The sequence below is a fragment of the Betta splendens genome, chromosome 14 (assembly GCF_900634795.4).
Source record: "Betta splendens chromosome 14, fBetSpl5.4, whole genome shotgun sequence".
Taxonomy (NCBI): Eukaryota; Metazoa; Chordata; class Actinopteri; order Anabantiformes; family Osphronemidae; genus Betta; species Betta splendens.
In genome coordinates this window covers 16,187,852-16,203,240 of record NC_040894.2, presented here as the reverse complement: position 1 = coordinate 16,203,240, position 15,389 = coordinate 16,187,852, and the positions used below count along the sequence as shown (strand labels likewise).

At 37.9% G+C, this 15,389-nt stretch overlaps 1 protein-coding gene and 1 long non-coding RNA gene across 14 annotated transcripts in view; one reads left to right on the top strand and one right to left on the bottom strand.

Annotated features, from left to right (window-relative positions):
- The window catches only part of LOC114868954 (HMG box transcription factor BBX), a 35,755-nt gene extending 29,273 nt beyond the window's left edge, over positions 1 to 6,482 (top strand). For all 13 annotated transcript variants that reach the window (XM_029172643.3, XM_029172649.3, XM_029172639.3 and 10 more), the window contains 2 exons: positions 1,085 to 1,277; positions 2,884 to 6,482. In XM_029172643.3, coding sequence (XP_029028476.1) covers positions 1,085 to 1,277; positions 2,884 to 2,962 — 272 coding nt within the window. In that variant the 3' untranslated portion in view covers positions 2,963 to 6,482. The remainder of the gene's footprint in view (positions 1 to 1,084; positions 1,278 to 2,883) is intronic.
- Positions 6,483 to 8,942: 2,460 nt separating this feature from the next.
- On the bottom strand, positions 8,943 to 10,415 carry LOC129605110 (uncharacterized). Its single transcript, XR_008696636.1, has 3 exons — positions 9,401 to 10,415; positions 9,247 to 9,298; positions 8,943 to 9,081 (listed from the first exon to the last, which is right to left on the bottom strand). It is a non-coding gene; the product is annotated as an uncharacterized LOC129605110 (long non-coding RNA).
- Positions 10,416 to 15,389: the final 4,974 nt, after the last annotated feature.

Here is a 15,389-nt window from a genome sequence, read left to right as displayed (position 1 = left end):
CAAAGTCATATTCTCCGATGAAGCCTATTTTTGATTGTTTGGGGCATCTGAAAAGAGGCTTGCCCGGAGAAGAAAAGGTGAGCGCTACCATCAGTCCTGTGTCATGCCAACAGTAAAGCGTCCTGAGACCATTCATGTGTGGAGTAGCTTCTTATCCAAGGGAGTGGGCTCACTCACAATTTTGCCCAAAACACAGCCGTGAATAAAGAATGGTACCAAAACATCCTCCAACAGCAACTTCTTCCAACAACTCAACAGTTCGGTGAAGAACAATGCATTTTTCAGCACGATGGAGCTCCGTGCCATAAGGCAAAAGTGATAACTGAAACTCCCCAGATCTTAATCCCATTGAGAACTTGTGGTCAATCCTCAAGAGGCGGGTGGATGAACAAAAACTCCAAGAAGTGATTATCAAAGAATGGGTTGCTACAGTATCAGTCAGAATTTGGCAGATGTTGATTGAGAGCAAGCCCAGTCGAATTGCAGAGGTCCTGAAAAAGAAGGGCCAACACTGCAAATACTGACTCTTTGCATAAATGTCATGTAATTGTTGATAAAAGCCTTTGAAACATATGAAGTGTAATTATATTTCAGTACATCACAGAAACAACTGAAACAAACATCTAAAAGCAGATTAGCAGCAAACTTTGTGAAAACTAATATTTTTGTCATTCTCAAAACTTTTGGCCCCGACTCTACACTAGTATTGTTGGGCTAACGTACTTAAATTTAAATGAGTGTTGACTTTGTGTACTACTTATACAAATATATGTTTTGTGTGGGAAAAAAAGACTTATTCAGTGATGTTTTTGTTTCGTATTTTCTTTCCTTCTATATTAAATAACTACAGCTCACTTGCTAGAGCTTAAAAAAACTGAACTATTAATGGACCTACACGTAATAGTAGTAGTAGTAGTAGTAGTAGTAGTACTACAAGTTAAGTAATTCCTGACCATCGTACATTCATTATGTATTTATAAAACACAGTATTTACAAACATTTTTGTGTCAGCACATTTAGTTATGGGCCTGCTTGCTCTGACTACAACACTTGTAATGATGTTGCATTTCGCTTTGTTTTTCAGAGGACAAAACTAGGGACCTGAACCAGGAACAGGATAAGAAGCCATTATCCCAATTGAATTTATGCAATGAAAAAGGGTGCTTCAATAATGCTACATCAGAGGGGGCAGCAAGGAGCACTATATCCCAAGAGCTACCTGCTTTCTTTAGCCTGGCAGCTCTTGCTGAAGTAGCTGCCATGGAAAACAGTCACAGGTAGACCAATGACCTATCAGCTGTCACTATTCATCTCAATAAATATAATTATGAATACAAGATATGATGTTATTTAAATCAATGGTTATGGTGAAGTATAACTCAGAGGGGTTAAGTGTGTGTCTAGACTGAGCCAAGTAAGGGACTGTCACTTCTCTTTTGATTAAATTACCTAAATTAAATGTTGTTACACTAGAATTTTTTAAGTATTTATTATTCTAAAATAGATTTGTATAGTTTTCACTATCCTGACTGTTTCAGCAGCTTCACAAAGATAATTACCGTATTTTCGGACCATAAGTCGCACCGGAATATAAGGCGCAATACAAATGAATGAGTCTAGTTTCATACATAAGGTGCACTGGATTATAAGGCAAGTTAAGTGAAACAAAACAGATAAGTCAAACTTTATTCAACTCATTGTATTTTGTTGTATGGTGAGAGTTATTGTCAAAGCTATATACTTGCTTTTTCAGTTCATTGCTCTTCCACAAATCCATCAAATTCATCATCTTCAGTGTCGGAGTTTACCAGTTGGTTGATTTTGGCATCAAGCATGCCTGGATCGCTCTCCTCATTATCATAGTCAGTCTTGATACTGTTACTTAACTGTTCAGTGATGATTCCAGCCTCTGTGAAAGCTCGGATGACATTTGAGACTGATACCTTAGCCCAGGCATCCACAATCCAGTGAAAGATAGTGGCGTAACTCGCTTAGCATTGCCTCTCTGTCTTGGTGATTGGTGATGCAGCTCGCAATTTAACCTTGAATGACTCGTTGAAACCAATATCTAGCATTTGGAGTTCTTTGGTTAATCCACCAGAATGATGGCAAGCTCCAAATTAGTTTGCTTCACTTGGGATTTGACAGTATCGGTAAAATGGGCCACATTAAGTTGCAGATCAGTGGGGATGGAGATTTGTGGAAAAAGCCAGTCCTTTCACGTTAACTTCTCTGAGCCACTCATTCATATTCTCCTCATCCATCCAGCCCTTTGGGTTAGCCTTGATGATGACACTGGCTGGAAACCTTTACGTATTGTATTACTCTACGAGGGTCCTGTCTACGGAAGACATAATGCTCCGACAATTCATCAAGCAGTACAACTTCCTAGTTTACCAAACTTGTACTAACACATTTTGACAGTTTGAGTGTCGTGTACCACACAAAATTGGTTTGAGGTCAGTAAGCACAACCAAAAGTAATGCATCATTATCATAAGATCATAAGATGCACTGTCGATTTCAAGTGTGCCTTAGAGTCCGAAGAATACGGTATATTAAAATATATTTGTAGAAAAACAAATATATCTGTCTTTCCCAAATCTGGAAATTGTGCAAAACTTGAATATAATTACTTTGAGCCTCATGCAGTATGCATTTAGATGAATAATCACTCATTCTTTGTCTCTCTGTCCTAGAACATATGTGTGATGCCCCAGTGAGTTTTAGGATAATACATTAATGGTGTAGCATCATTAATTCACCTAAAAGGAAACACCTTGTTTTAACCTGTCTCAAACAATAGCACTCAGTACCTTTAAAAACAATTTGTTTGCAGAAGACGCTACCTGTTTGCAAAATTGTGAATGTTGTCTTATTTCAGGAGCCCAGGAGCTTTGACTGAGAGTCAAAAGAAAGCGCTTGCCCAGACTCCAGTCCTCATATCCTGCACTGATCAGTAAACCTCTTCTACTGCTGCTGCTACAAGGCTGCTACTGAGCACCAGACAGACATTGGCAGGAGCTCCTTTCCCGAGTGATAACCCTGTGCTGAAGGGGGCCTGATCATTAAGCTCTGGAGCTCTGGAGATAGTCCACCTTCCCTTTAGTGATATATTTGCTTAAATGCAGTTTGATAGTGGGGAGAAAGAAAACGTTTTCTCTTTTCTCCCTGCTTCTCACTATCTCAGTTTTTCCCTCAAAGCCTTCCTTTTGTTTGTGGCAGGATGCCTTTCTGAACTCCTAACCTCCTGCTGCTCTAGATGTGCTGTTAGAGCCTGTTGAATAATCATGCTGTACCCTGTGCATGGGTTTCCCTATAGAAATGATTGTCATGGATTTATTGCAACACTGTTTTGTCAAATATAGACCATTTTAAGGTCAAGTATGGCAATTTAAATTCAGCATTTTAGGTAGTAAAAAAATTTGTTCTTGCTTTTTTAATAACGCACAGATTTTTTTATCACCTTTTTACCTCGCATACAGTATACACCAACTGAAACGTTTTCCTTCACCTCTGGTAGAATACCTCTATCTCTAAAGCTCAAGGCCCTTCCAGCTTCAACCCAAAATGTCTTTAACCAGGGTAAATAATTATGATATAAAGACCTCCATTACCAAACTACTTGCTTAGTGTTTTTCTCTGGTACACTAATCTGATGTACTCAAACTATATAAAAAACCTTGTTTGGGTATTTCATATGTATGTTGAGATGATGCTATTGTAAAACAAAATGTGGTAGCTATAAATAGCCATGCTACATTGTATGTGTAACAGCACACCTGTGCATACCTTTGCATCTGTAGATGATGACAATAGCTGAGAGTCTTTCTTCCAGGTTTTTTAGTAGATTAACATCTTGAAAATATTTTTTTGTCTAAAGGAGAATTAGTGAAAGTAAATAATGTTAGCCTTAACCCACTCTTTCCAAGACACCATTGCAATGCCCTCAACCAACGGCTTGCTCAATGCCATCAGTTTTAAAGTCATCGTCTCGTTTTTTTGTCAAAACTTGATCTTACTGCAGTTTGTGTAGCATGTAGAGAAGTTCATTCCTTGTGTGCAACTTGATTCATTAATAGGATTTTTTGATTAAGTAAACAGTGCACTAATTTTCTAGTAGAAGCCTGTGTGTGTGCTCTTACTTTGGAACGGTAATAAAATGCCTTGTCTCAACTGGTTAAAGTGTTGTTAGATAGTTACGTGTGCATATTGTTCCTTCAATGTCCTCAGGACCAGGCTAAAGCCATCCACAAGCACCAGTGGAAAAGATCCAGTTTGTTACTGGATATGTCTCATAAAATGAGAAATCTGGATAAATAGTATAAGAATACAATTTTCTGATTTATCAAGGTTAACACACCAAGATCTTTTTTAAGTTAATGAGGACAAGGCATTTAAATTAGCTTCCTATCGGTCTTTTGAGATTTTATTGCCAGGTAATGGTCTACTCAGAGGTCATGAGACAGTTTTCAGTGTTGGAAGTTGTCAGAATCATTCCAATTGCATGCTTCTATCTTGGGCCCTACCTTGAGTTTACAAGTGATCAGCAGTTGTAATGAGGAAAAGTTGCAGGTGAGCTGCCAATTTATTGTCTTCCCTGGAAATGCTGCCACACGCTAGTGGACATTAACTTAGCTATTAAGCTTTTAGCAGCCATATTAAATACTTATATATCAGTAATTCTAGCCTCTGTGTAGACCAATACTTAATGTGCCCATGTTGTAGACTGAATCTTTTTTTTTTTTTTTTTTTTTTTGCTTTTCTAGATTTTTTATATAGATAGATTTTGGACTTTACTTTCTGTTTTGTGTATGTTTATGATGCTCGTTTAGTTCTTGTTTAGGAACTTCATTGTTTTTTCTTAAGGTCAAGTGTAGTGGATTAAGACTGTCAGATATAGGTCCAGCTCATAGCTTTATGCTTAACTGCTAAGCAGATGAGCACTGAGATAGATCCATTGTCAATGAGCTTGTCTTTCATCTTTGGACTGTATTTACTATGTCTGTGTTCTTATTTTTCAGATGTGTTGGGATGTACTCGGAGTACTTTTTTTACAACAGAACTGACTAATAAGAAATGAATGGCTCTGGGAACTCATGCATCTTAAAATAATTATTTTCCTAAATCAATTGTTAAATGCGTGCTTATGTCTGCAAATAGTGCAGTATGTGCAACAAATTTATATATCCTCTCAAAATCTGTCCTTAGATGTAATTATGTAACTGCAAATGCTTATGTTTACCACTTACGTTAATGGGAACCACAAAATGCTTTATGCAAATCTTAATATAAAACATTGTGTATTATATAATATAGTTTTCAAGATATGAGAGAACATAATTTAGTTACTGGTCAGGCGTCAATATCTTTTCAAAGAGAAAGGAATTGTCCTCCCTGTAATTTAGTTTAATGTCATTTGCCAAAGGGAAAGGACTATTCAAATGGAAATCGTGTTTTGAAAAAGGAAATCTAGCGTAACAGTTGCACTGCTTTCACTAGGTGTGTAAAACTTCAGGTAACAATATCAGCACAATCCTGTGTATCTTATGGGACCCAGAGTTGGAATGAAGTGCAACAAAATGGCATCATTCAATGTCTGTTTATTAAACCATATTTGCACCTTATGACCCAAACCAAAATTAAAATGGCCTTTAAAGAAAATAGATGATTTTTACCCACTCTGGAAGTTATGCATTTTAATTAATACAGTATATATGAGAATTCACTCAATAAACAAATCTGCACATCTACAAACTAGCCATAATACTCTCATCTCTCTATTCGATTAGTTTTCTATCTATAAAATGCTTCTATAAAATTGAATTTCCTGTATTAGTCTCCTATAAGACTACAATATCCTTTGTGCAAGTACTGTCTTGAATGTAATCATTTTATACCTGTATTTTTCTTATTCAGTCTTGATTGTACTGTATGTATGTATGTATGTATGTATGGTATACTTTTCTCTAGGTGCATCATTACCTTACAACCAACAAAGAGAGAGAGAGAGACTATTCCTTTTTTGGGGGTTTAGTCAAATAAAAAAAAAATAATGAAAAAAACACAACTAAATATGCATCCATTTATACATGAACGTGAACCTAAACGATTATCTATCCTTTACTAGAATGTAGATCATGGCTTTCTCTTGTTTTTTTGTAAAGAGGAGGTTATGCCAGATCTTACAAGGCTCTTTCTTCTGATAGTTTGTACAACATGTGCTTAATCTTATTTATGTTACCAGTAATTATGTTGATAAATATGTTTATTTTATTGTTACAGCTCAGTTTTAAATGCAGCCTTGCCTTACCGGAGGCCCTGCTTAGTGAGGGATCCCGCCACCCTTCCAGCTGCCCTACCCTACCCAAAACTCCTATGTCATAACACTGTTTGCTGATGCAACTATTATTCCTTTCACACTTTCCGCTGACACAACTATTACTTATTGAACAACTATTAAAATAACATCTATTACATCTGTTCAAATGTTTGTGTTGTTTATATTGACATAGTTTCATTGAGCAGTAATGCAGCTGCCAGAGACCAGATGTTACAAACACCCCCAAGACCAGACAGGACGGAACCCACAAAAGGTCACAGGCGAGGATGGCAGATACGAAATGATATTTATTATCACTACACAAAACAGAGGGTCACTACAGAGTAGGCAAAAGGTTCACCAACTAAACTGAGGAGCACTGCGAAGCAGGACCAAACAAACTAAACAGAGGAATAACACTAAACTGAAGTAACGACAAAACAAATTCAGGACGCAATAGGTCGCTGCACTGAGTAGACAAAAATATAACTAAGAGTAACCAGGCTTTCGCAAACTAGAGTCAGGCTCTACATCGCTCTACAAACGAAGCCAAATTTAGGAGTAACAGGGCAGTTCACAATCCAAACTAAACAAAACCAACTGTCATACAGGAAGCCAGATTCAAACAGAGAGTCCACCATGACACACTGACAACTGGAGGAGTCTCCATCCGCCACTTAAAGAGTCCCCCAGTTAATGATGTTCCCGGAAGGAAACAGCTGCTCAGTGCCGCCCTCTGAGGTTGGGAGGAGACTTACAACACCAGACATGGATAATTTCTTAACTGGGTTATGTTGTAGTAGTTTTTTTTTTGTGGATTCAAGTGTAAGTGATGTATTTTACTCATTTTAATTTTAAAAAAATGCTGCATTAAGTAATAAACTATCATTTATTCCTTTGTATCAATCCTCCAGGACAGCTGAAGATGATGTAAAACTGCCCTGGCAGATTGCCGTGTGCCCACAGACTACAACTAGCACTTTCTGGTTTTCTCTGCACCTGCTCCAGCAACGACCAGGCTGAGAGGGGGACGGAGCCAGGCTTCTGGCTTCCTATGCTAATCTGTAGGTGGGAATATCTGTGTTGCATACAGTGCACAACCCCAGATATTTCTGTGCATCTGGAGAAACATTTGAAGCAATTGTCTCTTTTTGGGTGATCCCTTAGCAGAGTACAAACCCCATTTATTTTCACACACCCAATGCATCGCTGTGCCCTGAGGGCCTCAAGGCGGGAATACCCCCCCTGGGGCCCGTTTCAAGAAGGAGGTTTTGTGGGAACTCTGAGTTTGTTAACCCCGAGATGAGGAAAACTCAGAGTTTTCGGTTTCAGAAAGCGAGGCTACTTAAACCCGCAAAGCGGGGTAAGTTTAAACCCGTTTCAAGAAGCGAGGTAATCGAAACTCAGAGTCAGTTACTATGGCAACTTACTCTGTGAACCTAACCTGGTTGGGAGCAGGTTTTATTTGGGAAACCCAGAGTTTCCTTCGGTCTCCGCCCCTTTTTAAAGTGTACAGTGCTTAAATACCTCATTTAATCTTTCAGTACATTTATAGATTTCACCTGTTTCCTTCGCGCAGAGACCAAAATGTCCGTTTCTAGAGGATCCTGTAGATGAGGACGCTGTATTAATTCACACGGCATTGAATTTACGCCGCGAGAGGATTTTGGTGGCACGAGTTATTTTTCTGTCATATGGCCGTGCATATTTATTTTAGCGGTACTGTTTTTTTTAATAATCTTATTCACCCATTCATCAGACACGTCACCCATCGTGGCCGTGCTTTTACATCCGAACAGATTGTGTTGCGTTACGTTTTTTTTTTTTTGCAAACGGTAGTTTTCGTTCGACCTCAAGCGCTTTCCTCGACACAAACTCCTTAAAGCCATTAAAGAGGAGTTTCACAGGATTGCAGGTATGTAGAATTTAATTCATTTCAGTGAGGCTAATCTGAAAACTGATGATCCGTTAATAACATCTTGATGTGACCTGAAATAAACTAATAAATGTACAGGCGCACTGACTACTCTTTGTAATGGTCAAGGACTACATCACTATACTGTAACTGATGTATCATTGTTTACACCACCAAGATCTAAGTAACACTAACACTAAGACTAAGTAACAGGCTGCACTGTGGTAAGTACATGTATGTCCTATACACTTATTTCAATGCATGCACTTCACACTCACAGGAGCACTTATATGCAGCACTAAAGTAATGTAAACTTTCTTATTGGAGAGATTGACGGCTTTCTGCTGGAGATGGGGTCACCCATGCCAGCCCACACTACTGACCCCTCACCCAGAACCTGAAGCAGGCCCCCAGCAGCGCTTTAATGTGGCACTGCAGAACAAGAGCCCGGGTGAAATGACCATAGGCTTGTTGAAAGCACGTCTTCAGTGCCTACGTCACCTCAGGGTAACATCTGAGAGGCCTGTGACATTATTGTGGAATGTGTTGTTCTCCACATTATTGCAATTATTAGAGGGGAGCAACACCCTGCCCTACAAATACAAGACCCTGAGGAGACTCCTTCCATCACGGTAATCTGCAGAGTGGATGGACAGTCAGATGTGATTTGTCGTGATGTCTTAATCAACCATCACCACCACCACCAATAAAAGAAACTGAATGAATGCAAATCATTCCTCATTACTCTTACAGAATTGAACTCTGGCATTTACTGAACATCACTGAACTGTGTGCATCTGTGCAGCAGAATGTGACGGACCCTCCTCCTGCTGTTCTTCCACATTCTGGGGCAGAGGGGAGATCATAATGTCAGTATACTTGGAGATCAAGTTAGATCCTTTAGGCTACGCAACACAAACATCAGAAATCATGTGCTGTGTATAAACTGTATTTATACACTTTATAATACTGCTTATCATAATTTAAGCTTTATTTAATGGTATACTTACAACATCCTGGGCTTCTGTTGTGACAGTAAGATTCACATATTACCATCAGAATCTGTTAAGACCAAAAAAGAACCCAACCAAGAGTCTAAGAAATGGATATACCAAAAGTAGCCTACTGTATGTAAAAAATCAAATATATAGGTAGGCCTCTTACATTTTACAAATGCACTTGTATCCTGGGGAGTGACTGGTTCTGATGAATTCCTTCAGCCTCTGCTTTCCAGTGTTCAAGCTGAGGGCCATCTCCTCTGCATGAGTCAGTGGTGGAGGTGCAGGTCCCCCACCAGTTGTTCTAACCTCTGCCTTCTTTCTGTTGGCTGAGTAGAAGTCAAATGATTTAACTTTGTGAAAACATTACAGCCATGTTGAAAATGCTGCTGCACTGCTATACTCTGCATGCTATTTAGTTATTTAATATGTCAAATGTTGTAAAGTCAGGTAGTCTACACACATGATTGTGCCTTATACCTGTTTAAATTATGTTTTTACATTTCATTTTTAGCCACGTTTTTTTATGCCTATGCACCTACATAAAAATTGAAATTAAATTCTTATATTATTACATGTGTTTTGGATGACTTTTAAAAACCTAATTAGAATAATGTAATAATTGCTCTCCAACCACAACAGGAATTTTAAAAATGCATAGACATAACACTGCACTTTTAATTCATACAAACATCGGTATTTATGCAATTACTGAAGAAACTTCTTAGATGAGTGAACAATTACTTTAAAAATCCTTACGAGTGAAATATAACAACAATACTAAATTTATTTAGTATTTAGTTACACTGAACACTGTATGATTAAAATGTAAACTTACGCATTGACTCGAGGGGCTATTTTCTTCCAAGCTAATTCTTTCTCTTTCGCCGCTGCAGCCGTGTTGCTTTTTCTACGGAATAAAGACTCGTAGTCGCTATTTGCTTGACGTATCATATCCATTTCCGGACCTCTTTTGTTGTGCTGTTGCCATGGTGACTCGTAATATCTTCACTCCATTGATCAGGGCTTTGTATCGTTGCGGTGCACGCGCTTAACTCTGAGTCAGACAACTCAGAGTTGCTTAAACCAACTCTTTTCAGCTGTTCTGAAACCAAAAACTCCAGATTTGCAAACTCAGCGTAAATCAACTCAGAGTTCAGTTTAAACTCAGAGTTTGTTAAACCTCCTTCTTGAAACGGGCCCCTGGGCTGCTACAACGTGTTCTAATAATAATAAAATGCTCATTGAGGCATTGGGATTCATAAAATGTAGAAACACTTTGAATGAGAAGTCTAACTCCTTAATACTCAGTGTCCACAACAGCTCTAAGTATATTGATGATGAAGAGAAAATTATATATATGCAAATTTAAAGCGCACTGCCTCATGCACCATAACAGAAACTGATGTAAATAGGAGCGACCCTTGAAATGATTGGAGATTTACTTTTTCATTAGACTTTTTAAATCTTTAATAATTAAATCAGAGTTGCACGTTAAAATCTGTGGTGAATATCAGGTTTTTGTTCAAAAATATTTTAAAGGAACTTAATATTAGTGTAGATCAATCAATTTTAATCAGAGAAGGCTTTTCAGCTTTGTCATTTTACTTATAGATACAGTAATTGTCATGTGATTTTGTGTTAAAAAGTTCACATTTGTCTTAGGTTTACACCTTTGAGACTGATGCAACATTTAAGTCTTTGTTTAATAAAGTAAATATGGTAACGGCCCTTCTAGACACGTCGCACACAGCTGAGGAACGACAGGTTAGGTAGGCTAAATAACTAACTATACCGCTAATTCCTATGCTAATCTATAGGTGGGAACGTCTGTGTCTCATACACTGCACAACCCCAGATATTTCTGTACATGTGTAGAAACAGGAAGAGTTGTTTTGGGTGCTACCTTAGGGGAGTACAAACCCCATTTATTTTCACACACCCAATGCATTGCTGTTCCACGAGGGCCTTGGGGCAGGAACAACCCCCCTGGGCTGCTACATGTTAAAATAATGATAAAATGCTCATTGAAGCCTTGGGATTAATAAAGTGAAGTTATTTAACCTCAAGTTATATAACCATTATGGTTTTGCTGTAATAAGCAGGGGTGGAAATCAATTTCACTACAACGGCCTTTGGAGCACCGTCTCCATGACAACGGCGCAGCTACAGTAGATCAGTAATTGAGCTCAGAACAGTTTGACTAACAGGTCATGATTGATGCATGGTTCTGTATTAAAATATTCTCACCTTTGAGACTGTTGCAACATTCAAGTCCTCGTTTAATAAAATAAATGTCTAAAGTCACTAAGCATTTCTTTCCATCTGATGGAGCTCTTCAGTTACGTCGTTTTTCAACTATTATATCCTGTGGCTCAATGGCTTAAGTTCTTAACTCTGGAGTGGGGGATCTGGGTTCGATTCAGAAGAAGAATTTACAGGACTGTAGTCATGTGTGAAACATTGTATAATTTTTATTGAAATCAAACTGCTTTTGTTTTATTTGTGCACATTCAGCTCTGCAACTTTTTCTTTGCAGATCTGATCAGCTATACATTTAACTCATTAGGTAGTTTCATTATTGAGTTAATTAGAATATTTTACAGTATAATAAAAACCTACACTCCCCCCTTCAAACTCTTTTCACAGTAATAGCAATCCAATTGCTTATTAGCATGTTTTCTGCTTTTGACTGGATAGTTACTGACACTGTTTTAACTTTACTAGTTAAGCACACACATCCCCCAAATCTTTTCAGAATTAAAGCACAAGTCAAAATCATTAGCATTCGTGGAAAAATGTTCAACTGCTTCAGCTTTTTCCTCATCCACCACTCATATCCTGTGGCTCAATGGTATAAGTCCTTCACTGGGGAGTAGGAGATCTGGTTTTAATACCTATTGGTATGCATTCAGTTCTTAATATAACTACATTGATTTTCTTCAAATAAATTGAGTTATATATTTAATATATCAGCAACTTTCAGCTATATTATAAAAAGGTCATCTCTGACTAGTCATTCACACTGTTATACACTTAAGCAATTAACCAAAGACTAATAAGAAAATAAAAGCACAAATTCAGATCTTCAGCTTTATATAGCAATAGTTCTGCTTTCAACTGGTTTATTATGTCTTTATTACATGTATATGACTATTTCGCAGTTTAGTAATTCGTTTTTATTCCTCCATATCCTTTTAAAATAAAAGCACCAAGCAAAATCTTTAGACTAAATAGCACATTTGTCTGCTTTTGACTTGTTAATTTTGATTAGTTAATGAGACTATATTACTGTTTAGCAATAACCTGCACATGCTTCCTCCAATGCTCCAACTTTTCCAAATTTAAAGCTGCAGCTGTTTTAAATGTTTCCACAACTTTTAAGTATTATTTCAGCTTTTGAGCTTTATTTACCAATTTTAATACATTCAGCTATATTTCATCAAATTCAGCAAACCTTTACATTCCTTCCTTCATTTTAGCGTTTCTTAAATTCAACTGCTTCAGCTTTTTCTGAAAATATTCAGCTCTGTTTATACAACTCCCAGTTCTGTTCAGATACATTCATCTATACTTGTGTGCTTAAGCTACTTTCAGATATGTTTTAAATGTTTCAGCTATTTTCAGCAATACATTCAGCATGAAAGCGTGGAAACCTTTGCATTAGACTCTTCTAAATGACCATAGGCTTGTTGAAAGCACGTCTAAAATCTTTAATATTTAAATAACAGGTGCACCTTGTTCCTTGGTTGGTAGGATGGGGACTGGCTGACTGACAGTAAGTGTATCGCGTCACTTCCGGTTACTGAGGTTTGCTGCGGCTACGTGTGTACGGCGTTACTCTCCACTCTTTTCTAAATATTATCGCCTTATATCTGTTAGCAACTGCTACCGAATATAAGCTTGCAAAACAAGCTTGTAATACTCAGGCCTCCTTCCTTTTCATTAAATGTCCTGCTAATCTTCACTGTTATCTAGTGTTTTTCCTCCTAGAGTAGCACCTAGCTTACTTTTCTACTATGGCTCCCACCTGTTCCTCTCCCTCTTGCTCTGTTTGGTGCTCGGTGTGTCTTATGTTTAGCTTATCCTCTTTAACTTTTATCTTTTATCTTTTACTATTGTTATGTTCATCTAAGCTTAATTAGAAGATTCAAATGCTCTTTTTTAAATTTAAAACAGCTCATGAAGCAGGCAGACTGGCACACACTACATCCAAGTGAATATTGCCAAATATATAGAATGAGAATTTAAGAATTTCATGAGCTGCCGATGCTTATCAATGATTAAAAAGGTTAGTACAACATTTAGCTCTGACATGGAGTCAACTTTTCAAGTTTTCTCAACTTTTTAGTTGACTGTCTGTTTGTCTGTCTGCCCTAGCAAACAGTGTAGAACTGACATTATCAAATCTATTACCTGTTCTCAGAACTGTGCCTATACTTGGTATCTGACCCTAACTCTACAGGTCAGATACTAAAGCTCCATCTTTTGGTTTTACCCTGGAATTGCGTCTTTGGTGCTAAAAAAGGGGGTGGCCTCATTAACATTTTTAACACCTTCCCCAGACAGACCAAGGAGGGGGGCTGCTGACAATCGGCTCATGGAGGTGTGATGATGGTGTGTGATCAGCGCCGGAAAAGGCACTGACAGTTGACTAAAATCAGCGAAAACAAACCGCTCCTTCTGTAACCCTGTTGTGATTTGGCGCCATATAAATAAAATTAAATTCAATTGAATTGAACCTTAAAATCTGTTGTAAATATCAAATTTTTGTTCAAAAATATTTTAAGGATCTTAATATTATTAAGAGTTTAGATAAATTATTCTTTTAATCAGAGAAGTCTCTTCAGCTTTGTCCTTTTATGTATACAGTAGATACAATAATTGACATATGATTTTGTATTAAAAAAATTCACATTTGCCTTAAATTAACACCTTTGAGACTGTTACAACATTTAAGTCGTTGTTAAAGTAACTATCATAACAGCCCTTCTAGACACGTCACTCATGGCTAAGGAGCGACAGATCAGATAGGCTAATTGACTAACTATACAGCTAACTTCTATGCTAATCTATAAGTAGAAATATCTGTGACTCATACACTGCACAGCCCCTGATATTTTTGTGCATATGGAGAAACAAGAAGAGATTATTTCTTTTTGTACACTGCCTTAGTAAAGTGCAAACCCCATTTATTTTTCACACATTTAATATATCACTGCACCCTGAGGGTCACTCACACGCACACTCTCCCCCCTCAGGGTGCAGCATACAAAAAACAAGAACACAATACACTTACAATTCAATTCAATTTATTTATATAGCGCCAAATCACAACAAAGTTATCTTAAGGCACTTTACAAAGACCTCACACAACTAAACCTAACAGATCCCACATAAAGCAAGCAATTTGACAGCAACATACACGTGAACAAAATGCTAAATAAATTTCACCAAAGGTATAACATTACTTAAATCCTAACTTTAACTTTAACACTACAAAAACAAGAACGATTACTTTACCTATAAGCCTCGGGTACGGGAATAACCCCCCTGGGCTGCTACAATGTTTTAAAATTTGTAATAATAATATTAATAGTTTCTCTGCATATGAAGAAAGCTCTTCAGCTATGTCCTATGAGTGGGAGACCTGGGTTCAACTCCTGTCTAAGACATGTTTATACAAAAACAGCACCTTTTTCCCCAAAAAAATAGTTATATCATATAATCAGTTACAGTATATCATAACGTATCACCATCCATCCATCCATCCATTCATCCATCCATCCAACCGCATTTCATCCGCTTTATCCGGGGCTGGGTTGCGGGGGCAGCAGTCTAAGCAGAGAGTTCCAGACTTCCTTCTCCCTGGACACTTCCTCCAGCTCTTCCGGTGGGACCCCAAGACGTTCCCGATGACCATAGGTGAGGGTAGGAATGTAGATTGACCGGTAAAGTGAGTGCTTTGCCTTTTGGCTCAGCTCCCTCTTCACCACGGTGGACCGGTACACCGACTGTATTGCTGCAGCCGCCGCACCGATCCGTCTGTCAATCTCACGCTCCTTCCTTTCCTCACTCGTGAACAAGAGCCCAAGATACTTAAACTCCTCCACTTGGGGAAAGAACTCTCCTCCAACCTGAAGAGAGCAAACCAC